We start from the raw sequence: 27754 nt of genomic DNA, 5'->3' as shown, positions 1-27754 counted from the left end.
AGCATACACATGCCCTCTCTCTCTACCCACATGCCATCTCAGCATACACATGCCCTCTCTCTGCCCACATGCCATCTCAGCACACACATGCCCTCTCTCTGCCCACATGCCATCTCAGCATATACATGCCCTCTCTCTCTACCTACATGCCATCTCAGCATACACATGCCCTCTCTCTCTACCCACATGCCATCTCACCATACACATGCCCTCTCTCTGTCCACATGCCATCTCAGCATACACATGCCCTCTCTCTGCCCACATGCCATCTCAGCACACACATGCCCTCTCTCTGCCCACATGCCATCTCAGCATACACATGCCCTCTCTCTCTACCCACATGCCATCTCACCATACACATGCCATCTCAGCATACACGTGCCCTCTCTCTGCCCACATGCCATCTCAGCACACACATGCCCGCTCTCTGCCCACATGCCATCTCAGCACACACATGCCCTCTCTCTGCCCACATGCCATCTCAGCATACACATGCCCTCTCTCTCTACCCACATGCCATCTCAGCATACACATGCCCTCTCTCTCTACCCACATGCCATCTCAGCATACACATGCCCTCTCTCTGTCCACATGCCATCTCAGCATACACATGCCCTCTCTCTGCCCACATGCCATCTCAGCACACACATGCCCGCTCTCTGCCCACATGCCATCTCAGCATACACATGCCCTCTCTCTGCCCACATGCCATCTCAGCACACACATGCCCTCTCTCTCTGCCCACATGCTTCTCACTCACACATACCCACATATTACATTACCACTTCGTCTTGTTACCCTTTCCTCCAGCGACCACCAGTGACTTCCAGCTGCAGAGGACCAGGAAGATTTCCAACAGGCCGCCTGCACAGTGTCCCATGTGACTGCTGCAGTCACATGACCTGGTGATGTCACAGTGACGCCTGCAGTACCTTAGCTGAATGGGAGTTAGCTGCTACTCTATGGTTATCTGAGAGAACTCTCGCGAGATCTATGGAGAATCAGCGTTGTGTGTACAGCAGAGGCTGCGGGTTCTGGGTCCGAGGAGCAGGCCACGGCAGCCCACGGCGGAGGTATACGGGCAAGACGCAGGGTGAGTGTGTGACACAGGTCAGGTATTCCTCCGGGCGGGGGCCCAGAGCAGGTAAATACTGCCCCCCTCCCATCTACTGAACTGTCAGTATACTACTATGGACATAAACATGAAGGTGTCGTACACGGGCTCTGCAGAGGGTGCCGGCTGTACTTGTAGAGAGCTGATCCCCCGGCTCAGGGGACAGTCCACCTTGTGAAATAAGATTATCGTTGTGCACTAGGAGAGAATATGTTGATGGGGAAACCTCTGCTCCGTTCTAGGGGTGATGACCTGGATGACGTTGGTGGTTCTTCTATATGTAGGGCAATGGCAGGTGAAAGGGACAGCTGTGGTGTTGGTGTGGGGTACAATGGATGGCAAGGGTCTGTGTTTGGGGGGCGGGTTGGCAATGGATCCAAGGGGAATAACTGTTCGGGAAGATGACAATTGATGCAGGGCAAATAACTGTTCTCTATTTGTACTTCATGGTATTATATTGTTTAAGGGGGGAGAGAGTTCTTTACCAACAGTGTTCTAGATGGAAAATAATATTTGTCTGTGTGTGGTGAAGGAAAGAGATATGAATCTTTAGTCGTGGACATGGTGTTCGTAGAGGAAAAAGCTGTCTGTAGTACTAGTAGAGGTGGGGGTAAATGTATCAAGTTGAGAGTTTTCAGGCGGGTTTGAAAAGTGGAGATGTTGCCTATAGCAGCCAATCAGATTCTAGCTGTCATTTTGTAGAATGTACATAAATAAATGATAGCTAAAATCTGATTGTTTTTTCAAACCCGCTGAAAAACTCTCAGCTTGATACATTTACCATGTGGTGTTAATGGAGAACAAAGCATTATTCTGTATAAAGCAATAAGGTATTAATAGAAGAAAGAGGAGCTGCTATTACGTACTGGGGTTAGGGCAATATTAAAGTTGTTCTGTGCGTGAGGAAACTCAACACTTTTTGTTTATGAGAGACCATATTGAAGGCGAAATGCATTTGCAAATATTTAGGGGTATATTTACTAAATGGCCTTTTTGAAAAAGTGGAGATGTTGCCTATAGCAACCATTCAGATTTTAGCTGTCATCCTGTAGAATGCACTAAATGAAAGCTAGAATCTGGTTGCTATAGGCAACATCTCCACTTTTTCAAACCCGCAGTTTAGTAAATATACCCCTTAGAGTGAGTCGATGATAAATATTATGACCTATTATTTTTATAGTGCCAACACAGAGTATAGGTGTAGCATGAAAAAACTCTTGCATAACGGTTCAGTCAGATTGCACTAGGATAAGTGATTAATGTAGCCATATGCTCACATAGCAACATTGTAGGGTTATTTTTGTATGGAAGGAGTACAAATGAAATATTTGAGTGATTCCTGGTTAGAGGTGTGGTAATTGGGTAGAATAGTTTAGTGACGTTAAGAAGATGGTTTGGGAATTTAGTAAACTTTCCTAAAGAGGTGGACTTCCTTAAAACACCTGAAGGCTGTTCTTGAACAAAGGATGGAATCCTGAGAAAAGTCCTGTATTTTGGTTAATGGCTTTCTTCGTTTGCAGATGTATTTTATTTGGGATTTTGTAAAGAACCAGACAGACAGTGTAGGGACTGATAGATTGGAGCAACAGTAGAAGAATGATTTGCAAGGAAATTTAGTCTCTGTATTAAAAACTGATTGTATGGGTGGGAGCTGATTAGGAAAAGACTAGTAAGGCTGGGTACACATTGCAGTGTTTTCAGCCGATTATCGGGCCAATCAAACGACCATTCAGCCCGATAACCCATTAGTGTGTATGCTGCAGTGATGAACTATTAAAGCACATTGTATTGTATAGTTTCATTTGATTTTTAAACCAGACTAAAAATGACGTTCACCAATGGAACAATGTTGTTCCAATTCTGTAGTGTGTATACACTCATGACTGGTAGTGTTCTTAGATCTCTATGGAGTGTGTAGAGTCACAATCTTTTCAGCCAATGGTTATGACACATGAATATCACAGATCTGAAGGTAAATAATGTGTTTAGTGTGTAAACATGAATCGGCATGCTGATCTGGATTTTTGTTTTTAATCGTTGGTAAAATCGTTAAGGATATTGCATCGGGAGAAATTTTGTATAGTGAGGACGTAACCTAAAAAGGCTATTGCAATAATCAGTGTGGGAACTGAGTGCAAGAATTAACATTTTGCAGTGTCTTTGTGAGATATGTGTGTATTTTTGAAATGTTTCCTAGGTGTATGTAAAGGGAATTGTACAGTTTGCTTGTGAAAAGGACCTTTCTGATAAAAGAATGATACCTAAGCAGTGAGCTTGAGGGATAAGGTTTATTGTTGTGTTGTCAACAGCTATGTCAAGAAGCTATCTTCTATTGGCTGGTGGGAATGTTGTTAGCTCAACTTTAGAAAGATTGTGTTGGTGAGAGGACATCCAAGACGAAATGGCAAAAAGACTTTCCTTAGTGTAGGCCAACACAGATGGTGATAGATTTGTGGGTGTCATCAGCATAGGGATATGATTAAATCCAAAAGCGCTTACTAGGGCAGGGCCAACAACTATGCCTTGTGGTACTCCCACTGAAAGAGGAAGCAGAATGCGGTGGCTTCAGAGAAACAAACCCTGAAGGAATTATGTAATAAGTAGTATGAGAACCAGCATAGGAGAGTATCATGTAAACCTAGAGGATGCAGCGTTTGTATGAGAACTGGGTGGTCAGCAGTGTCAAACATGGCAGAGAAATACAGGAGAATTAGAAGCGAGTAGTGTCCCATTAGATTTAGCAGTCATCAAATTACCTAACCTTAGCAACGGCCCTTGATCAAGTGGCTCCAGCGACACTTCATACTACACGTCGACTTCGATGTCAACCGTGGCACACCAAAGCAACACGAAATCTTCAAAAACTGTCCCGTAAAGCAGAACGTCACTGGCGTAAATCTCGAAGCTCTAATGACTTCTTCACATATACTTCTGTCTACCACTCCTATCGAAATGCTCTGGACACTGCAAAACAAACATACTTTCAATCTCTTATCTATGCTCAGGCTTCTAACCCCAAACGCCTTTTCAATACATTTAATCATCTTCTCAATCCTCCCACCCCGAACCCTCCATCTACTATCAGTGCTCAGGATCTTGCTTCCTACTTCAAGGACAAGATTGACAAGATCAGACTAGAAATGGTATCCTCTTCCTCAACAAGCCATCAGCTCATTTCCTTCCCACTACCCTCTGACACCCTTTCTTCATTTGACCCCACAAATGAAGAGGAAATTTCTACGCTCTTCTTATCTTCCTACTCTACCTCCTGTCCTCTTGATCCTATTCCCTCGCAAATTGGTAGATCCCTGTCTTCTGTGCTCATTTCACCTCTAACTCAAATCTGTAATCTCTCACTCTCTACTGGCATCTTTCCATCACTATACAAGCATGCAGTGATTACTCCTATTCTAAAAAAAACAAAACTCCGACCCAAACTCTCTCTCAAATTACCGTCCCATCTCTCAGCTCCCTTGCCCCTCCAAGCTTCTAGAGAGACTTGCCTACACTCGCCTCACACGCTTTCTTTCCGCAAACAACCTGTTGGATCCTCTTCAGTCTGGCTTTCGTTCTCAACACTCCACAGAGACTGCGCTGACCAAGGTTGTTAATGATCTGATCACTGCTAAGACTGAACGCCATTACTCTCTCCTAATTCTCCTTGATCTCTCGGCTGCATTTGACACCGTTGACCACTCTCTTCTCATACAAACACTGCAATCCCTAGGTCTTCAAGACACAGTTCTATCCTGGTTCTCATCTTACCTCTCTAATCGCTCTTTCACTGTTAATTTCTCTGGAGCCACCTCTGCTCCGCTTCCCCTATCAGTTGGAGTACCACAAGGCTCGGTGCTAGGTCCTCTGCTGTTCTCTATCTATACCGCTTCTCTTGGAAATCTAATAAGTTCCTTTGGCTTTCAGTATCATCTCTATGCGGATGATACCCAAATCTATCTATCCTCTCCTGATATCTCGACATCTGTGTTGTCCCGTGTAACTGACTGTCTTTCTGCCATTTCATCTTGGATGGCCTCTCGTCAACTCAAACTTAATCTTTCTAAAACAGAGTTAATAATATTCCCACCCGCCAACAAGAGCATACCTGACATTTCTATCTCTGTTGATAACATGACCATAAATCCCACCCCACAAGCTCGCTGCCTAGGTGTAATCCTTGATTCACGCCTATCCTTTGTTCCCCACATTGACTCTATATCTAAATCATGTTACATACATCTAAAGAACATTTCCAGAATCCGCACATATCTCACACAAGACACTGCTAAAACCTTAATTCATGCACTAATCATCTCCCGCATTGACTATTGCAATTCCCTCCTTACTGGTCTTCCCAAAAACAGACTCAAACCCCTAAAATCTATTTTACATGCTTCGGCAAGACTGATTTTCCTTGCAAATAGCTATTCCTCTGTTGAATCACTCTGTATGTCTCTACACTGGCTGCCTGTCTTCTACCGAATCCAATATAAAATACTTTTACTAACCTACAAGGCCATCAACAAAGCTGCACCAACATACATCTCCTCTCTTGTCTCAAAATATCTCCCAACTCGGCAACTCCGTTCTGCAAAAGATCTGCGTCTCTCATCCACCCTCATTACATCCTCCCATTCCCGGTTACAGGACTTTTTTCAGGCTGCACCCACTCTATGGAACTCTCTCCCTCGCACAATAAGACTCTCCTCTGTTCTACAAACTTTCAAGCGTTCTCTGAAAACCTACCTATTCAGACAAGCTTATAATATTCCTCAACCACCATCTTAACCTCACTACCTTTAGCCTGTTACACAATTTCACACAAGACAACTACCCCCGGAATAACATTGTTGTGTGACAGGATCATTTAGCTTATGAGTCACCCTACCTTTGCAGTCTGGCTGGGCCAAGATGCAAAATGTATACTTAACCTCATGTGTCAATCTCCCATTGTCCCATAGATTGTAAGCTTGCGAGCAGGGCCTTCTCACCTCTTTGTCTGTTTTACCCAGTTTGTTTATTAGTTTATTACGTTTGTCCCCAATTGTAAAGCGCTACGGAATATGTTGGCGCTATATAAATAAATGATGATGATGATGATGATGACCATCTTAGTTAATGCAGGATCTGTGGAGTTTTGAGAACGAGAGCCTGACTTAAGAGGGTCCCAATAGCTTACGTGAGTAAAGGAAGTGTGGGGGCAAGGGAGTTAGGAAAATGAATGTTAATCTGGGAGAAAGCTTTGGTCAGTATTTTTTTTTAGCAGTAATGGGTATTATAATCATAATGATGGAAATATGCTAGTGAGGGAAGAGAGACTACAGATGTTAAGGCAGGGATGAGCACAGGAGCCAATGGTAGCTTTTCAAACAGCATGTTCCCCTGATCCTTTTCTTGACATATTTAAAACCTATTCATTTGCTTTCTAGAATGTAATCTCTCACAGTATGTTCTCTCTACCCTATATCTCATGTGTGACTACCTTCTGTGTCCCTGATTTTATGTTGTTTGCTGTTTGTTTGTTTACTTGCATGCATGGATTGTATACTTGTATCCATGCTAGCTGTAATTGTTTGCATACGACTATCCATGTATATGTTGTTATGTTTAAGTGTATTCATATATCTTTATTATGTTTATTGTATTCATGTTTGTCATATCTGGAAGAAGATTGTCTGGCTCTACAGAATCTATGGAGCTCTATAAATAAACAATGATGACTTCTTTTACGGGATAGAGTCAAGTGGGCAGGTAGAGTAGGAGAAGACAAGAGGATATTCTTCCATCTTCATTTGTGGGATCAAATAAAGAGCAAATATGAGGAATTGGAAATCTATTTGTTTGGCAGTGTCCATTTTTTTTTTTTTTAGAAGTGTTTGGATAGCAGTATATTCAAGGAAGTCATGAGAGGTACATGTTTCCATTGTATGTGTGTGTAATGGGTTACAAATCCTAGCACAAACCATGTTATCACAAGGAAATAATTGCACAAAAGATGTATAGGGAAATGATTAACTTAACTTTAAAGGATAATGTTGTCCCAAATAAATTGTTCCCTCCATATACACATGCATCTAGAACCTTAGAAAAGTCTAATCTCACTTTAATGAAAAATAGCTGTCATGATGTAAAGGTTGACGCAGAAAAAAAAGGAAAGCTTGAGACACTTGATCAAGGGCTGTTGTTATTGATTTATTATGTAGGACCTCCAGATCAGGACAGGAGATTGTAGAAATTGGGAAGATAATCTGTGGAAAGTTGTTACAAAAGATAGTGCAAAGAGATTACATTGGTGGAGAAATCTTCCAGGTGATGGTTTGAAAGAGGGAAAGTACAGTAGTTTTAAATAATTCAGAAAGACTAGAGAAAATAAGACTAAGACAATGGGCATCACGGTTAGTAGAAGATTTGCTCCATTGGGAGAGGCAAGAGAGGTTAGAGAGAGGAATTTGAATAATCAATTGGAATGTTAAAATCACCCAAGACATCAGTTTATATGTATATACATCAGTGTAAAACTACCTCCATGGAATATGGAAATAGTGCTTTTCTGGCGAAGGAGAAATGATGGGACATGAGATGTGTTCTATAATGGACTTGCAGTTTACTAAAAGAGAAAAACAATTGTAAAGTTGAGGAAGAACAGCTGTCACTTTTTAGTGTTATGTAACAGGTTATCAAGATTGCAGTCGTGAAATAGCACAAATAACGAAATGACAACTGGCACAAAGGTATAATGGAAAAAAAAATGCAAGCCAAGCAAATAAATTAACATACAATGATTTCCTGAATAAGCATAAGAATCCATTCCCAGTTCCAATTCTAGCCACAATTGCAACGTGCGTGACGCAAGGTAAGCTTTAAATTGAGGAGACTGTGCCATTAACATTTCATATGTTATATTTTATAGTTATATTGCTTATACACTCCATTCCATTTAGTCTATTTATAAATGGTCTTGTATATCATTCCAATCATATATATGGCTAGTACACCATTGTCTAAGAATGTGCAACTATTCACCTACCTCATCTCTAGAGTTGCAGAATTTTAACATTACACGGATTCATACATAGTATTATATAAATTACCTTATACGTGCAGTGACAATATATCAATTTATGTATAAAGTGTTTAATAGCAAAATATATATTTGCTTTAAAGCTTTCGTTCTAATTATACTTTCAGTTGTTTGAGTTACCTATATAAGTATAGAGATAAGAATATAAATGAAAGTGTGGAATGAAATACCTTCTCGGAATGTGAAATATACATTCCAGATAACTTATTCATCCTTTGGTTGTATATCCAATTAATTAAGGTGCGGGTCAAAACTGACATATAAATTCAACAATGTGAATTATTATAACAAGCATTATGTAGGCACAAACAATCCCTGTCTTTAATATGCATCCGTCTTACACATAAGGGTTTTTTGTTTTAATAGCACTATATTTTTTTTTCTTTATATGCACTGTATGATTTAAATTATTAGTTGTTTCACCCCATAGATACCTGGTTTGGATACAATTTTAAGAATTATGTAATAAGTGTCTTTTAATCATTTTTGATGTATACTAGTGGACTGGAGTGCCTCTGCCTTTTGGTTTTCCAACCTTACTACTTTTTTTTGACAGTTTATTCTTATTTGTTGAAAGAGACCCCTTCTGTTGAATATGTGGGAATTTACCCAGGAACACTTATTAAGGAGGACAGTCCCTTTTCGTTTTGTCCTTGTGCGATTTCACTTGTTGTCTTGTGGTTACATCTATTATTATTATTAATTTTTATTTATAAGGCGCCACTAGGTGTCTGCGGCGCCATACAGGGACAAACGAAATAACAATACGAGGTGAGACAGCACAGAACAGTAAACAATAATCACAGTAACTCAGTGAGCTCAAGGCACAGCTAGAGTGGCGGGGGAAGGTCAGCCAACAACGGCACCATCTATAAGCTTAATATCACTTATATGTTGCATATAAATGTAATCTCACTGTCAGGTGGGCACAAATACTTTTTCCTTCTGTATGTTATAATGTTATTTTGTTGAGGTCTTCAGGGTGGGAGAGGAGATTTTTAGAGGGCTTGTCTTCAGCAGTAGAAAATAGCTTTAAAGAGCGGGCTTTTATGGGCTGAACCAATAATATTCTTGACCATTCTGCCTACCAGTTGATTAGGACTTGGTTCCATCAGTGAGGCATGTTAAGACCAATGTTCATGAGGCACTAGTGAATTTTTAGGCTGCACTCATCAACCCTGATTCCATCCCACAAAATGGGGAAAATTGTTTTATTATGGGGTATAGAGGGCACTGTGCACTAGATGGCCTTTGAAGAAAGAACACTTCTCAGCAATTTTAACAATCATAACATTTTTCTATTGAAGGGTCCCAGCCAAAATGAGTTCCCTCTTGGAACGTCTCCATGCTAAGTACAGTCAGAATCGACCATGGCCTGAAACAATCAAGTTGGTCAGGCAAATCATGGTAAGAGTTTGTTGTCGTGTTGGTAAGAGTTGTGAAAAATTAAAATGGCAATAGTTGATATATTGTTTTGTTTTGTCTTTTTAATTACTGCCACATATGATTAACTGTCTATCTAAAGAATTTGAGATTACTTTTAGAACCCCTAAGCCATTTGCAGCATATCATTTAGAATCCCTGAGCTTTGGTTTCCTGCAAAGTCATTGTTTTATCTGTGTACCGTTATCCCCTCCTCTACTCCCAAATCTATCCTGTCTGTCATATCCTATTTTGATGAAAGGCAAGCAGTTGCAATCCCCTAAATTTTTTTCTAATGGATTGTGCAGAGAAATAGTATACACTAGGCACTAGGTTTGTTTCTTTCATTACTACACATGAAGTAAAGAAACGTTTACAGAGTAAGGTGGATTTACCTTCTCATGCTGCTGAGTTACCTACTGTTTATTTATTTCACTTTGCAGGAGAAGAGAACTGGGATGATTACTGGAGGTCATCAGCACCTTGTCAGTTGCCTTGAAACTTTACAGAAAGCTTTGAAAGGTGATTAATCTACTATATAAATGCCTAGTGGCATGTGTGGAAAGAGTTATACACTGACCTATATATTTCTTGAAGGAGAAGTGACAATTGGGAGTGGTTGGTGGTTGCCGGGGGTGACAGTGGGGAGTTTTTAACACCTTAAGTAGCTTGATGAAGGATGAGGTGATGGAGAAAAATGATGAGGTAGTGACATGTGGACAAAACCACGTTAAAAAAGGGCACTTGCGTCGGGAAGTAACGCTCTTCCCCTGAGGAGGAATGGGCTTAGCCCAAATGCATGACAAGAACCTTTTTAACACCTTAAGTAGCTTGATTTGACTAGAATGCATGAGTATCATGCACGGGTTAACTTGTGGTGTATATGTGTATGTAAGAGCGTGTGTGTAAAATATATATAGAGAGAGAGAGAGAGCAATATTTATGTTACTGACCAGATATTTCTGATGTATTTTCAGTGTCTTCCCTGTCTGCCATGACTGATCGTCTGGAGTCCATAGCTAGGCAAAATGGGTGAGTCAATGAGAACCGCAGTTCTTCCTCATGAAAATTGCAGATTATCTACCCAGTGAAAGTGCAGCTTATGTTTTTACTGTACGGATATTTTATCTAAGGAGTTACTCTGAAGTACTGATTGCTATTGCAGTGTAGAACAGTACATTAGACTGAGAACTGTAATACTGACTAGTATATTTTTCTGTTTACTCTAGTCTTACATCACACTTAAGTCCTAATGGCACAGAGTGTTACATAAGTTCAGACCTCTTCTACTTAGAGGTTCATCTGGATCCAGAAGGCCAGCTCTGTGATGTCAAGGTTGCCCATCAGGGTGAAAGCCCAATGGTGAGTGTGAACACAGTCTTGTATATCTGGAAAACGTCATTCTGCTTAGTGCAACTCGTCATAAAGTCTGCTTTATATTTCTACTTACTCTGTTTTTCTGTTTATCTTCCTTTGATGGATACATATTTTCAGGCCATTGCTCACATAAGAAAATTCTCAGGCATGATCTATCTATGTTTGATTTCTGACTGCTGTATCCTATTTTCAAGTAGTATTTCACACATTGCTTAAACTTTTGGACCTAAAACAAGACACACGGGCCACTCTCTTCATTGCCTTTTAATCAACATGACACTAGGGCTCTCACCAGCATTGTATTTAAGTGCACAATTTGCACTGACCCACAACAATCAATCAACAATTGTGGTGTATGGTTGCTGTGGTTTAGTGCACATTTTGTACCTAAGTGCAAAGCTCGTAAATGAACCCTAGTGTCTTCCATGTTTTATGTTCCCAGTAACTTGGCTAAAAGTCCCCAACTTATTAACGATATAGTGATAATCACTTATCTTAATTTTTCTTTTTTCTTTTTTTTTTCTTTTTCTTTACAGAGCAGTCCGGAACTTGTACACCAATTAAGGTTTGTTGTACTACTTAAATATGGAATATTAATTTTAGTTTCGTAATGCATTACTTCTTTACATTATTTATTGCTTTATAAAAGTGTACGTACTTGCTTGCTGTCTCAGCTGTCTGCACTTCATAGCTCAGTAATGTCACTGGTTCCTAGGGAATTGTTAGGCTCAATATTGGTTCAGTCCACAAAATGTACATTCATTGGAGGCAGACATATAAAGGTACACTTTGCAGGAAAGGTAAAAAGTGCATAATTAATGAAACAACCATTGCTTTTGTATACTCAATATATTTGCAGATAAGGAAACTTTCAGCAAAAGTTGCATTCACACCAAGAGACTGACAATATTAATTTACTTAATAACATATTTAGTATAGCTATATAGGGTAGGAACGGGATGACATTTTAAAAATTTATTTTAAATAGAGGGATCTCCCCTGTAGCCACTTACCGACCCATTGTAAACTGCACCTAATAATAACAATTAAGCAAGCTACCCAGATTCTAAATCTATTAACGTAGACTTGCAGATGGATCCTGATTTGGTACCCTCCGCTCTCGGCTAATTCTGATTTGCTCTGTCGCATTCTAAGCTTACAGTGTTTGGTTTTGAATTCTACAATCTGGAGCTATAAAACAAATAAAAAGGTTCCTTGCTCCAGACTGGACGCCAATCAGTCGTTGGCACTGGGGATCTAGCATTGGCAGGTATCTTTAATGTCATTTATAAATCGCCTCAACCGTTAGGAGTTAAGGATTTGGTTACATCTCATCCCAAATATTTGATTTCTTTCTTCTCTTGAAAGCAGGCTCTCCAAAGTGGTTTGCAAACCTACGTTTCATGCACAGTGCACAGCAAAGTATTATTAAAGCAGTCGTAGGACACACACACACACACACACACACTCACACTCACACTCACACTCTGCCGGTTCTTATGCATTATAATATGCAGTTTTTTTTATATTGTTCCTTAGGGAAAAGAATTTTGAGGATTTTTCTCAGTACTTGAAGAGTCTGGTGAACCTGTACAAGATGCCAGGAGATAAGTGAGTGACCACTATCTGGTGGTTCCAGTAGGAAATGCTCATGCACAGTATATGAGCCTATCTGACTAACTTCCTTTATGTTCATAGGAAAATGTTTTTGGCGCTTCAGTCATTGGAGATGGACCTCACAAAAATGGCTGCCATGTACTGGTAAGTGCAATTGTGAGTGTGTTATTTAGTGATTAAATGCGGAATTGAAATAAATTAAGAGTGTATCCAAGTTTGTTTAATTTGCAGTAATGTATATATTTTTTTGCTTTGTATTTCTTCAGGCAGCTGACGAATGCCTGTGTATTGGACAAAATACTACAGGGAACTGTTGGGTACCTTACGCCAAGGAGTGGAGGTAATACCTGCAGGAAAAGTAGGAACTGGTTTATGGTATAGGGGCCTAACACACTTATGACATTAGTGGATTCCTGGTCCTTTAATAAACATGAAACTAATTTTTTTTCTTCTATCATTTGAAAGGTCATGTCATGAATTTGAAGTATTACATCACTCCGTATGACCTATTTGATGACATCACAGGGGCAACCATAACACTGAACGAAGGACATGGTGAGCAATAAACTGAAAGAGGGACACAGACAGAACTAAGTTCACATACACTTATACACCTGACTTACCTCTACGTCCTGGGTGGGTAAAAGGAATTATTATTCTGTTTAGTACGCAACAGGTGTGAAAGAAATATACAGATAGAGCAGAGTTTATTGTATTGGAAGGTTCTTATCTAAGGTGTACCAATCTCGTGAATGATGTATGTTTGGATATTAATGTTAATTACTGTAAACTTTATATGCCATTGCCCATTTCAGATTATATAGACCTAATTAAACTGCGCAGAAAATGTACTGTAATTTCCAGAAAATAAAGTTCTGCCATTGGTGAGCACATAATAGTACTGCTTAGGTGTAATCTCTTATTATCCCTGCATTACCCTCTCTAGCACTTCCTCGATCGCTTGGTTTGAACGTATCTGTTGCCATTGAAGCTACAACTGGAATGTACAAACTGCCTATTGCTCCTCTGATTATGGGCTCCCACCCCATCGATAATAAGGGGTAGGAAAAGGGTCTCATTACTTTTTTTTTTATTAACTCTGCAGTGTCTTGCAATGAAATAAAGTGTGATCCGATGTTTAAATGTCAAGCATTTTATACATTTTGGGACAGTTATGTCTGTGATAAAGCTGCAATCACATAAAAATCGTTGTTTGTTTCGCTTTTAACATTCTGGTTACCTGTAAGAAGACACACCTTTTTTTTATTTTTTTTCCAAGCTGCTATTAATGATTTACAGTTGGCGAAGTGTCATGTGACTTCCGTGGCAAACACAGTCACATGACATGATTTAAAGTGGCTTTGGAACTCCTCTTTTGTCAGCATGCGTATTTATAGCACAATTGAGGACTGAGCAGTAGCACTTCTGGATGAAGAAGGAACATTTCCGTTTTCTTGACCATTAAGGATTTGTTTTCATTTGCAGAACTCCCTCTTTCTCCTCCATCACGAATGCCAACAGCGTGGACCTCCCTGCCTGTTTTTTCCTTAAGTTTCCACAACCCATTCCTGTTTCCAGTGGTTTTATCCAGAAAATTAAAAACTGCATAGGTGAGCACAGATTTTTTTTTATTATTTTTTTTGTAATTTCTTTATTTTTTTTACTGCTCCAAGAATAAAGCCCTCCCTCTAATATCCTTGACAGTGTAGTAACATGTGTGGTTCATAATCAAGTAATAACTACCAGTTCTGCAAGAAAAGGCAACATTTAGGGCTAGATTTACTAAACTGCGGGTTTGGGAAAGTGGAGATGTTGCCTATAGCAACCAATCAGTGGGGATGTTAGGAATAACTGGAAGGGGGTTGGCGTATTTAAAATAAACATTGAATCTCTTTAGACTGAATTAGGGCAGGCGTTCGAAGAGAAATATGTGATCCGAACAGGGGCATTATAGTAAGTATGTCGGGCCGACCATATATTATGGGACTTCATAGGGCAATCATGAAGGATACTTAAGTTGTATTGAAAACATTACACCAACCATACTCCATTAATTACAGCCATATTGCAGGGGAGGTCATGATTTTTCCAGTTATAGGCAGTTGAGCATTCTGTTTCATGAAGAATATGCCCAATGAAGGGGGCTATGTGTTTTGGAGCTAGTTTGTTGTCACCCTTTTGCAACATTTTACTAAATATATTAATTTATCTTACTGGCTATAGCAATATTTTTTAATCGAAATTGAAGCAAAAAACCTTTTAACTTGTATACATTTTTATTTGCATGCACCAAACACCCAATTTGCCATTTGCAAACAATTTCTTATCTTGTCCATAGGTATCCCTTTGTTTGACAACCCACCAACCTACTCTCCTCATTACGAGCTGGTCACCCAGTTTGAGCTGGCTAAAGATAAGGAGCCTCTGAACCACAACATGCGATTTTACGCAGTATGTATTTTGTTTTTGTTTTTTTTTTTTTTTTTGTTTTTTTTTTTTTATTCCCCCTCTAAAACAGAAGTAGGTACCTGTTACAAATATTATATTATTGCTAACTGTGGTTGAGCATATCCGAGAGGCCCTTAGGGGAAGCTACAATTGATACTGGACTAGTGAATGCTAGGATCTCTGCTTCAGCAGTATCTGCCCTTCTTGGGAGGTTTTGTTTGGCCCTGATCTGGACAATATCATCTCCTGGGCCACAGAGGGGAAAGAGTAATTGTCTTCCTACAAATGTCTCATGCCCTAGTTCTCACTCCTTTTGCTACCCAGGGAAGCCAAGTGGCCAGGCCTCCATAAGTCAGTCCTCCATCTCTCGTGGAGGTCAACAGAAAGGACCAGAGTGCAATATAGTCTTCCAGGGACGGGTGAAGTCTCTACTAGCTAGAAGACTGGGGTCTGTGCACTTCTGTATGAAGATGTTAGGCAATATGGTCTCCAGTACAGTTTGCAAGGTTCCATTCCAAGGAGTTTCAGATCGAACGAATCTCGAAGTGGAACAAATGCAACCTGCAGTTGACCACTCCGAGGCATCAGGCGGTCCCAAAGAGTTTTCCAGTTGCTCCTTTATTGTGGGGCGATAAATTCAACAGGAGTCTTCACCATTTGGGACTGGAGTCTGGTGACCACGGATCGCAGCCTCAGGGACAGGAAGGAGATTACCCTGCAGTACTATTTTCAGGGGCTTTGGAATCTGGAAGAGGCAAAAATCCTGATTAAATGTATTGGAAGTTCGGTGCACTGGTAAGAGCTCAGTCGGTCATTTGAGGAAGGGCAGTAAAGGTCCAGTCCAACATTGCCACTGGATACCTAAATCAACAAGAGTGGCCAGGCTATAAAGGAAACCAGTTGGAGTTTGCGTTGGGCAGAGTGAAGCTTTCCAGCTATTGTGATGATGTTCATCCCTGATGTAGAGCACTGGGAAGCTTACTTCTCTGCAGGCAGAGCCTTCATCCCGGGAAATAGTCTCTTGACCCAGACATCTTCCAGCAGCTGGTGGGAAAAGTGGGGTCAACCGGATGTTGCCATGATGGCGTCCCAGTTGAACCACATGGTGGAGAGCTATTGCTCCAGGACAAGGGACCAGAGGCATTGTTAACAGACGCCATGTCAGTCCCTTGGAATTATCTCTCCCATTTATTTCTCTCATATAGCTATGCTACCGAGATTTATAGAGAAGGTAATAAGAAATGACTCCTTGGTTTTCCTGGTCGCTCTGGACTGGCTAAGGAGGTTGTAGTACACCGACCATCATGCCAAGGCAGAGGCTTCTCCATGGCAGCTCCCTCTAATGCCAGATCTTTTAAGCCAAGGTCCCTTACTGTATTAGCATTAACCTCGGCTGGCTTTAACTGCTTTGCTTTTTGCTGAACCAATATTCAAGAGAATGCATCAATTGGAGTCTCACTGATGTAACTGGTTCATAATGAATTCAAAGGATGAATATTGGTTTAGTATGCAAAATGGCTGCCTTTAGTGTATTTAGGAAACACTATACACATTAGGTGGAATTAATAAAAAGTATGTGGCTACTCTAGACTTCAAACTGCCCTTCATTATACAGTGGCTGCTTATAGTCTGAACCTTAGTCTATTTTATTTCTTGATATTTTATTGAAGGACTAATGGAAACGTACAAATTTTTGCATAAGTCAGAATGCAATACAAGCAAAAAATAGTACAATCAATTGCAATAATCATATCTTGAACTTAATACAATTTATGATATTTAAGAATAGATGTTAACCAGGGATCTAATTTTTGGATATTAAGGTTGTGGGTTGAGAGAAGAGATCAGTGATGGAGTGAAAGAAAATAATAAAATCAGAAAAGAAAAGAGTCTGTATGTGGTTTAGAGAGCCTCCTAGTCTGAAATTTATAAGTGAGAATGAGCATGTTATTATGTTCAGTGGCAAGTTATGATGTGCTGCCCATGATTGCCAGATTTTGCAGAACCTTTTTGCAGTGTTTTTAACAAAACATGTCCTATGTTCCATGCAATAGTCTGTTTACAGTCTGTGGAGGACCACTTGTAGAGAAGGTGGAAATATGTTTGTTTTGATGACGGTAGTCTGATGAGATTGGGAAGTGGAAGAACCTTGGCAAAAGAGGGATGTCCACCTGTTTTTCCATTTGGATGGGTCCCTTATGTTCAGCCACATGTGAGTTTTGGACTGCCCTTCCAGATGTGGTGAAAGGAAGGAGCCAAGTTGAGTAGATACCAAAGTTTATAAGTGATTTGTTCTTAATCAAATCAAGTTACTGGCAATATTTTCTTGAATCTCAGTCCAATTATTGCTTGTATAAGCTCTCCGACATCTGACAGACCAGCTACCAAGTGCAATTTATGGGGGGCCTAGACAAGATCGTTCTAGCTATTGTGGAACTCTAAGACATTGACAGGGTCTTGTAGTAACACAGCAACTGGAACCCTACAACTTAATGGTATCATTTATTCTACTCGGGAACACCCAATTATAACTTTCCATGTATTCTGAAGGGAATCTGTCTTTAAGTCATCGTAAACAATGCTAGTATACTTGCTGTACTCTACCGTCCTTTCCAAGAAGCATTTCTGTTTGTCAGCAGATTTGCAAGATTACATTATTTCAAAATATGTTTTCACTGTATGTCTCTTGAATAAGGATGAGCGGGCTCGTATTCCGCTAATCCGAGCCCACCCGAACAGTGCGGATCCGACAGGGATCCGAGCACTGTTCGGGAACTTCCGGGCGCCGAACGAAGCCAAACCGAGGCTATGACATCCAAGTCGCGCGTCGGATCTCGCGAGACTCGGATGTCATAAATACTCACCTTGCGGCCGCCATCTTCATTTCGCCTGACATCAGGGAAGAGGGAGGGTGTGTAGGGTATTGGTGCTCCTGCGTGATCAGTGCTCTGTCCTTGCTGAGTCTAGTGGTGTTTTATGCCTGTGTCCAGTGCTCTGTCCTTGCTGAGTCCAGTGGTGCTTTATGCCTGTGTCCAGTGCTTTGTCCTTGCTGAGTCCAGTGGTGCTTTTGTCCTGTGCTCTGTCCTGCTGAGTCCAGTGGTGCTTTGGCCAGTGTCTGTCCTGCTGAGTCCAGTGGTGCTTTAGTCCTGTGCTCTGTCCTGCTGAGTCCAGTGGTGCTTTGGCCAGTGTCTGTCCTGCTGAGTCCAGTGGTGCTTTAGTCCTGTGCTTAGTTGTGCTAAGTCCATAAAAATTTTATAATTATTAAAATCTCTTCAAAATTACAAAAAACCAATTTTATTTTAAAAATTATACAAAATTAATAAAATAAATAAATATTTAAGCAGTTCTAAAGAATAGGTACTGCAATCTATATTACATTTACTACGTTCATTCTTTAAGCAGTTCCAGAGAATAGGTACTGCAATCTATATTACATTTAATACGTTCAATTTTTAAGCAGTTCTAGATAATAGGTACTGCAATCTATATTACATTTACTACGTTCATTCTTTAAGCAGTGCAAGAGAATAGGTACTGCAATCTATATTACATTTACTACGTTCATTCTTTAAGCAGTGCAAGAGAATAGGTACTGCAATCTATATTACATTTACTACGTTAATTCTTTAAGCAGTTCCAGAGAATAGGTACTGCAATCTATATTACATTTACTACGTTCATTCTTTAAGCAGTTCCAGAGAATAGGTACTGCAATCTATATTACATTTACTACGTTCATTCTTTAAGCAGTTCCAGAGAATAGGTACTGCAATCTATATTACATTTACTACGTTCATTCTTTAAGCAGTTCCAGAGAATAGGTACTGCAATCTATATTACATTTAATACGTTCAATTTTTAAGCAGTTCTAGATAATAGGTACTGCAATCTATATTACATTTACTACGTTCATTCTTTAAGCAGTGCAAGAGAATAGGTACTGCAATCTATATTACATTTACTACGTTAATTCTTTAAGCAGTTCCAGAGAATAGGTACTGCAATCTATATTACATTTACTACGTTCATTCTTTAAGCAGTGCAAGAGAATAGGTACTGCAATCTATATTACATTTACTACGTTAATTCTTTAAGCAGTTCCAGAGAATAGGTACTGCAATCTATATTACATTTACTACGTTCTTTCTGTAGTTCAAAAAAGGAGTAACTGCCGATTCTATTAATACTTTCTTTATTTCAGTAGTTCCAAAAAATAGTAACTTCCATTTATATTACTACGTTCTTTGTTTTTGTAGTTACAAAAAAGAGGAACTGCCATTTTTATTACTACGTTCTTTCTTTCTGTAGTTCCAAAAAGAGTAACTGCCATTTTTATTACTACGTTAATTGTTTGTGCAGTCCCAAAAAAGAGGAACTGCAGTCTTAACATCTATGTTGGTTTTAGACGTCCATCCGGTGTCCGCCATCTGTGTAGTGGAATTCAGACCTGTTGAGGGTGATATATTGTGGCCCCGGTACCAAATTGGGTACCGGGGCCACTCCACTACACAGTCCAGATAGATGCGTATCAGATGTTAAACTACATTCAGTGTTGGGGGCAAATCCAAAAATAATTAAAATGCACTGTCATGATCGAAAACAAGAGGTATTGACACGCTAGAACTCCACCCTCTATATGCTGCAGAGGATGGAGGAGCAGCCATATGTGCAGTGGAATTGAGACCAGTTGGAGGAGGTATTGTGCCCCCGATACCAAATTGGGTACCGGGGCCACTCCACTACGCAGTCCAGAAAGCTACTGCGGTGCAATGTTTTGGACTAAAAAGAATATTGTGAGGTGTTCAGAATAGACTGGAAATTAGTGGAAATGATTGTTATTGAATGTTATTAAGGTTAATAATAGCGTAGGAGTGTACAAAAACCAAAATAATGTATTTTTTGGCGCTTTTTTAAAAATAAATCAGAACCCAAAACCCTAAATCAGATCCAAAACCTTTCGTCAGGTGTTTTGGCAAAACAAATCAGAACCCAAAACCTCAAGCTAATCAGAACCCAAAACACTAAAAGTGCCCGGTGCACACCCCTACTGTTGAATGAGTATAATATTTGAAAAATATATTTTTTATTTTTTTTATAAATTTAGACTCTAGTATTTATTTTATAAAAGAAAAAAGTAAAGGCATAGTTACATACATTCCCTAGTAGAAGATACACAACCGTTTCTCTTTTTCCACAAGAAAACCTTTTGAACAGTGAAGGCATAATTCTCCCAACAGAGCTTGAGGTTTTGGTAATGTGCTTAGTCTCTAATAAATTCTATATATTAATAATACTTGTAATATGTACGTGAATATGTAAACAAGGATGATCATTAGATTAGAGGCGATTGGAGAAAAGTTGGTGGTAATTCTAAGCACTGTTCATTAGAGCAGATAAGAAAAGAAAATGGAAATATACTTTTAAAAACAAAACTAAATGACTCTTCATGTCAGCATTCCTAACAATACTGCAGATATTTAGACACTGTTTAACAATTTTTCATTCAACAAAGAATTAATGAAAATGATTTAATATTTCATCCTATCTGGGGGACACTGCTACCATGGGGTTGTGTGAGGGGAGGGGAGTTTGGCACTTAACTAGTTGATTTGTTAATGTATTATGCTGACAAACCCCTCCCCTCTGCAACCCCCCTGTAGCCTCTTCAGTTTTCGTTGAGTGCCCAAGAGAGCTGGGCTTACTTATGCTAGGTGGTTATTTCTTACAGTTATAACTGTTTTATTTAACTATTTTTACTTTTTATTTATATTCCTTACAGGAGTGTGCTCTGTCCTATATAGAGCTCACTAGTTCAGTGAAAGGGGGCAGCTGTCGGACAGTGAGAACTGGAGGGCTCTCACTGACAGCAGAGGAATTTTGTTTCATCTCCCCTTTCTCAGTGTGACAGATGGCTTATAAGCCGCTGTCACACTGATCTTTACCTGATTACCGGCGCTACCGCGAGTGGTAGAGCGCGCCGGTAATCAGCATCAAAGGCTGCCATTATGGAATATACCAAGTCCCCTCAGAAAAAGAAGGGGGGGAACTTGGCTAACAATTACAGCAGCCACAACAGTAACCAGAGCAATAAAGTATTTAGCGATTACTGCCTATTGAAGAGGCAGTAAATTGCCTGTGCTGGCATTATAAAAAATAAAAGGGGCAGAGGTGCAGGATGGAGAGAGCTAAGTAATACAGCTCCCTCACCTGTAGAGACATTTTGGACTCTCCAAAAGGCGCCAAAAGCATCTGCCCAGGAAAGACAGCAGCTACTTCTGAGAGAACACGCAGAGCTGCTGACAGACCTCCTGCTCCAGACATGAGGCTAAGTACCAGTAAAATCTTTTTCTATACTCAATATAATTAGATAGGGGTGTATTAGAAAAACTTATTTCATGTTAATAGATTGAAAACTACTTGAATAGATATTCTTTTGTTTCACACATAGCCTTAACAAGGATACTATCTTTTGACTTCTGTCTTAGACTAGTTAGTGTCTTCTGTCTATTTCTTGTGTGATTGCCTCTATTACATTTTATTGCTGTGACACTGTTCCTTATAAAATATCTGACAAGGGTAAAGCACCTTGTGCAAGTATGATGCTTGTTTCAATTGTACAGTTAAATTACCCATTGAACAACAGGACCCGAGGGTGCTCTGTACTGACTGTGGTGGGGTTCCCATAGTAGCGCAGGCACAGACTAATGCACCACCGATAATGGAAACACCAGCATGAGCGGCTGCCCTGATGCAGGGGGTTACCACATTGGTACAACTGCTTTCTATACCGGAAGAGGTTCCGGTGGTTGCTGCAGTACTCCCTTCAACCTCTGGAACAATAGACTCTCCTCCCAAGCCCCTTGCAGAAGCATCCTGGAAACAACCTGCTCGCAGGTTTGTTATTCCACAAAGTTACCTTGCTCTATACCCATTGTAGAAGGACGATCTAAACCGTTGATAACAGGTCCCAAGGGTTTATACACCAGTAGAAAGCTTACCTCGCCACACCATACTCTCTGTTCCAGGGACAGCCTCCCTGCAGGATCCCACTGACCTTAACATAGACTTTCTTAAGTTCTTAAAGTCCATCTACATTGCAGCAGGCACTTCATTTAGACCCATGTTTTCATCAGCACGGGTTGCCAGGGCTATGGAAACATGGGCTGACCAGTTGGCAAAAGAATTCAGACTTTATTCCCCTGGCCCTTCATCCCATGGAGGCTTCAGGATACGTATATGAAGCTGCCCAAAACGCAGCTTTCATCTCCTCCTCTGTTTCCACAACGGTAGTTGCGGCCAGGAGGACCCTATGGCTGAAGGCCTGGGATGCAGACACCGAATCAAAGAAATCTTTGGAGTCTCTCCCATAATCAGGTGGAGTACTATTTGGGCCTAAATTGGACAGCATAATTTGACGGGCAACAGGAGGCATAAGTACCTTCCTACCAGTCAAAGCCTAGGACACCCAGGTTGGGCTCATCTAGCCAACCTTTTCGTCGGGGCTCATCTGGTCGGACACACACACACACAGGTCCAGACCATCTGGCACTAGAGGACACTTGCACTGAGGTAAGTCTTCCTCCTCCGCAAACTGTCCTTCTCCCAAGCTCCCGGATAAACCGGCAGCTTTAACGTCTCCCCTTCTCGTGGCGGCGGGAGGGGGGGGGGACGTCTGCTTCTGTTCAAAGATCAGTGGGAAGAGTCCTCAGAGGACAGTTGGATTCACGGGATTATGACGAGAGGTTACATAATAGACCTATCCGGCCCAGCCCCTCGTCGATTTTTCGCAACCAGGTTACTCCGCCACCCACAAAGAAGACAAGCAATGCTCCTCTGTGTTGCCTTTCTTCTTTCCGCAGGAGTCATCCGGAAAGTTCTGTAACATCAAAAGAGACAGGGTTTCTACTCCAACCTCTTTTTGGTCCGAAACCGGATGGCTCCTTCCACCCTATACTGAACCTACACCTGCAGTTGGACAAATTTTGGAAGGAATACCTCAGGTTGGTTATCAATGGACTGGAAGCAAAACGGTTCATTGCGTCAATAGACATCCAAGACACCTACCTCCACATACCTATCTGGAAGGCATATCAGGCTCTTCTCAGATTCACAGTGTGACCTTCTCATTACCAGTTCAGAGCACTCCCATTCGGCCTTTCAACAGCACCAAGGGTGTTTACAAAAATAATGATGGTGATGGCAGCTTCTCTTCATTCCAGAGGTGTGCAAATAGTGCCCTGTCTTGACCATCTACTAATCAAGGCTGCCTTTGCTCATCTGCTCGACCACCATCTACAGCTCACCATCAGGATCCCAGAGATGCATGGGTGGCTCATAAATCAGACCAAATCCCAGTTAACCCCTTGCCAGAGAATGACCTTTCTGGGACTAATCATGGATACCAACAAACAGAAGGTATTCTTGCCTGAGGACAAATCAGGATCCTTGCGGGACACTGCGACTCAAGTTTTGACCTGCCGCAAACCATCTGTCCTCTTATACATGCGCCTACTACGATAAATGGTGTTGACCTTCGAGACTTTCCCTTACAGTCGACTTAACGCACGTTGCTTCCAATGGGACCTTTTAACAAAGTGCTCAGGATCCCATCAAAAGTTAGAGCGCCAATTGATATGCTTGTCAGATTGTGGATAGTCCAGGACAATTTGCTAGTCGGCAGGTCCTTTGCCCCATGGTCTTGTATCTTAGTATCCTCAGGCGCCAGTTTACGGGGATGGGGGGCTGTGGCCCTTCATTTGAGACTTCAGGGACTCTGGTCCGCTCAGGAGACATCTCTTCCCATCAATGCACTGGAACTGAAATCCATGTTAAAGGCCTTACAGGGCGCACAGTGCATCCTGCAGGGCCAACCGGTCCGTCTGCAGTCCCACAACGCCACTGCAGTGTCAAGTCAACAGACAGGGGGGCACCAGAAGTGCAAGAGCAATGGAGGTGGCGGCTCAGATCTTGACCTGGGCCGAAAATTACGTTCCCTCCATCTCCGCAGTCTTTATTCCAGGCATCCAGAACTGGGAAGCAGACTATCTAAGCCAGCATGCAATTCTGCCAGGGGAATGGTCTCTACATCCGGAGACTTCCAGTCTCTGGTCTAACGATGGGGGAGCCCAGACAGAGACCTAATGGCATCTTGTCACAACCAAAAGGTCAACAATTTTGTTCAAGAGCAAGGGACCCCACTGGCGGTGGCCGTCGATGTAATGACAATGCCCTGGGACTTCAGGTTACTTTACCTGTTCCCTCCCATTTCCATCATTCCCCGCATCCTTCGAGGAGTCAAGCAGGGCGGACTCCCAGTGATACTGGTGGCTCCAGCTTGGCTTCGGCGAGTCTAGTATGCAGAAATTATGTTAATGGTGGTAGGTTCAGGTCTTCGGTTATATCTTCGAGAAGACCTTCTTCTACAAGGACCATCAACCGGACTTACCTTGGCTGAATTTATTGGCATGGGTGTTGAGGCCAACCTTTGAAGGTCCAGAGGGTTGTCTCCACGTGTAGTGGATACCCTCCTTCGTGCTAGAAAGTCAGTCTCTGCTCGCGTATAACACTGCATCTGGTGTACCTACATTAGATGGCCTGGATGGTGCTCTTCGCCTGGGGTCCTTTTAAAAGTGCAGATCTCTGCCCTTTCAGTTTTTTTTTTTCACCTTTGCCTAGCAGACATACCGGACGTCAGGACCTTCCTACAGGGAGTCTTGCATATCCAGCCTCTATATGTTCCGCCCACGGTACCCTGGGATCTTAATCTGGTCCGTAATATGCTTCAAGGACCTCCCTTTGAACTGTTACAGACTGCGGAGTTACGGTTCTTAACATGGAAGGTTGCGTTTCTGCTAGCTATTGCGTCAGCTCGTAGAGCTTCCAAACTGGGTGCTCTCATGTTGTAAACCATATCTTGTGTTTCACAATGATAGGGCGGTTCTCAGAACAGTTCCTACTTTTCTGCCAAAAGTGGTTTCCGGTTTTCATGTTAACCAGAAAATAGTGGCTCCAGTGTTCACAGAGGAACCACAAGTGTCTGGAACAGGCTTTATGGAATTTCTGAATGTAGTTGGAGCTCTCCAAATCTATGTCCATATGACATCAAAGATTCGCTGCACGTATTCTTTATTTTATTTGACTTCTTAAAACGAGGATGGCCGGCCTCCAAGCAATCAATTGCTAGATAGCTTACGTCGACTATTAAGCAGGCTTATATCAATGCTAACCGACCTGTGCCAGATCGTATTGTTGCCCATTCTACCCGTTTAGTGGGGGCATCTTGGGCCGCACTAAATGGGTCCTCAGCGCACCAGTTATGCAGAGCAGGCACTTAGTACTCAGTCCATACCTTTACAAAATTTTATCAATTCAATGTATTTGCGTCGGCAGACGCTAGTTTTGGCCGTAGTGCTCTATGTGCTGAGCTGTCAGAGTGGCCCCTTCCTTAAGGGGGCTGCTTTAGAACGTCTCCATGGTAGCAGTGTTCCCCAGATAGGATGAAAGCGAAAAGAGGATTTTTAAACTCCCGATAAATCCGTTTCTCTCATTCCATCTGCGTTCCTCCCTCTTCTGCTTTTCTGCTGTTTGTCTCTGGTTGACTCCCCTACCTTGGGACTTTATACTTAAACTAAAGAGGCTACAGGGGGGTTGCAGAGGGGAGGAGTTTGTCAGCATGATACATTAGCTATCTAGTTAAGTGCCAATCTCTACTCCCCTCGCACAACCCCATGGTAGCAGTGTCCCCCAGATGGAATCAGAGAAACGGAATTATCGTGAGTATAAAAATCCCCTTATTTGCAACATGAAAGTCCGTTTTAGAAAGGTATTCGATAGAGGCGGACGTAGCCATATTACCATCATATCTAACTTTATTTAACCTGTATTCTATACATCCAAAATTAATTTTATTTCCTTTGTTTCAACATTATTCTAAAAGATGGGCTCTGGTCCTAAAATAACAATTACTTTTTTGTTAAAGATAAACTGAATATATTTTTTTTTATTTATTTTTTTAAACAAGCAATTCACATAAGTTTGTCACTATCACGTTAATAACAAGTCTAAAATACAAAATTTTGTAGGAAGAGCGGTTTGTGAATTTCACCAACTATATTTTGATTAAAGAGCCCCTTTAATGTTCTATTTCAGGCATTGCCAGGACAGCAGCATTGCTATTTTCTCAATAAAGATGCCCCTCTCCCTGATGGAAGGAGCCTGCAGGGGACCCTACTGAGTAAGATCCCCTTCCAGCACCCAGGACATGTCCCCACCATCCTCAACCTAATCCGACATCAGATGGCCTGCAACACATTGATTGGAAGCTGTGTGAAGCGCACCTTAATAAAAGAGGGTAAGTTACTGCTTCTGTCACTAGATTCCTCAAGTCTACTTTAAATGTGGGATTTAGCAATATATAGAATAAATAAAGGATATCCGCACCAATAGAGTCTGGAATTTCTTAATTATCAGTATATATCCCTTATCTATATTTAATATGAGGTGCTCTCCCAGAACAATATCCTTATATTTACATCAAAAGAAAAGAGAGTTCTGATATTTGGAGACACTCACTTATATACCAGTATATAGACTCTGTCTTTAATATTGATTTTAAAAAATATGTACATTTTATTGCGTATAATTAAGATTTGTCAGGTATGGTAATATTACACTAAAATTGCAAAATATTGTTTAAAATAAGTGAAAAAGTAGGAAAGTGAAAATATTAAAAACAGTTTCTCATAGGGGAAACAACCACTTTGTTGTCCCCTAATAATCCTCTGTGTTCTTTCCTTAACAATGCAACAACGAGAGTCTATATACTGGTATATTAGCGAGTGCCTTCAAATATCAGAACTCTCTATCTTAACTTTTGATGTAAATATAGGGTTTAGCAATATGTAATGTGATGAATTGGGTCTCTCTGTGACTGGAAATACCTACATAACCTCCCTCTTATTATAGTATTCTTACGCACAGTGAAGGCAGCCATTTTGTACCTCAAATCAATGTTCATGAGGAGGCAGCTTATAAATTATAAGGAACCAATGGCATTGGCACACTGTGCCTCATACCTCAGTGATATGGCAGGTTTGTTAGTGAACTAATAGATCCTGTAAAACTCCTTAAAATGGCTGTCTAGAGTTTGTATAGGCCACAAGTACACTGTTAATATATTTTAATATTCTTGCATTTTGACTGTAATTTAGTAATGTGTAGGATGTTACTTTCACCATGTGATATACACTGCTGTGTTTTACATATAGGAAAAGGCTGCAGCCAAGAAAGTGTTTAGGAGCCCCCAACAAAATCTTAGAGAGCTTGACTTACTGTAGATTATCCATGCTGGATATTCTAGATGAAACAAATGGGGGTTTCTTATGTTAGTCTCCTATTTTATACACACACTGATTCACTCCTCTTTGTCTCCTTAGACTGCCCTAACCTCTTGCAATTTGAGGTTTCTCCCCTCTCTGACTCTTGCATCAGCATATCCTTCCAGCATCCAGTCAATGATTCTTTGGTGTGTGGTAAGTGCTTGGAGCATGGGAAGGTCTGGAGTTTGTTATTAAATGTACCTTTTATATATACTTCATTCTTAAAATGTTGGTGCACCATGCATATAAGTCTGTACACCCCAAGATTGAATTGCAAAGCAAGGAAAATTAGAACACACTGTGTACCCTATGTAAATAAGG

At 41.0% G+C, this 27754-nt stretch overlaps 1 protein-coding gene across 1 annotated transcript in view; it reads left to right on the top strand.

Annotated features, from left to right (window-relative positions):
* Positions 1–938: 938 nt before the first annotated feature.
* MED1 (mediator complex subunit 1) overlaps positions 939–27754 on the top strand; it is a 41144-nt gene continuing 14328 nt past the window's right edge. The window contains exons 1-15 of the mRNA XM_075177065.1: positions 939–1093; positions 9500–9599; positions 10058–10136; positions 10592–10646; positions 10844–10976; positions 11528–11556; positions 12531–12602; positions 12690–12752; positions 12875–12948; positions 13074–13163; positions 13555–13669; positions 14094–14218; positions 14947–15059; positions 26205–26406; positions 27491–27586. Coding sequence (XP_075033166.1) covers positions 9513–9599; positions 10058–10136; positions 10592–10646; positions 10844–10976; positions 11528–11556; positions 12531–12602; positions 12690–12752; positions 12875–12948; positions 13074–13163; positions 13555–13669; positions 14094–14218; positions 14947–15059; positions 26205–26406; positions 27491–27586 — 1333 coding nt within the window. The 5' untranslated portion in view covers positions 939–1093; positions 9500–9512. The remainder of the gene's footprint in view (positions 1094–9499; positions 9600–10057; positions 10137–10591; positions 10647–10843; positions 10977–11527; positions 11557–12530; positions 12603–12689; positions 12753–12874; positions 12949–13073; positions 13164–13554; positions 13670–14093; positions 14219–14946; positions 15060–26204; positions 26407–27490; positions 27587–27754) is intronic.

Source organism: Mixophyes fleayi, chromosome 6, assembly GCF_038048845.1.
Source record: "Mixophyes fleayi isolate aMixFle1 chromosome 6, aMixFle1.hap1, whole genome shotgun sequence".
Classification (NCBI taxonomy): domain Eukaryota; kingdom Metazoa; phylum Chordata; class Amphibia; order Anura; family Limnodynastidae; genus Mixophyes; species Mixophyes fleayi.
The sequence above is the reverse complement of the archived record's forward strand: the minus strand, read 5'-3'. Positions and strand labels throughout refer to the sequence as shown.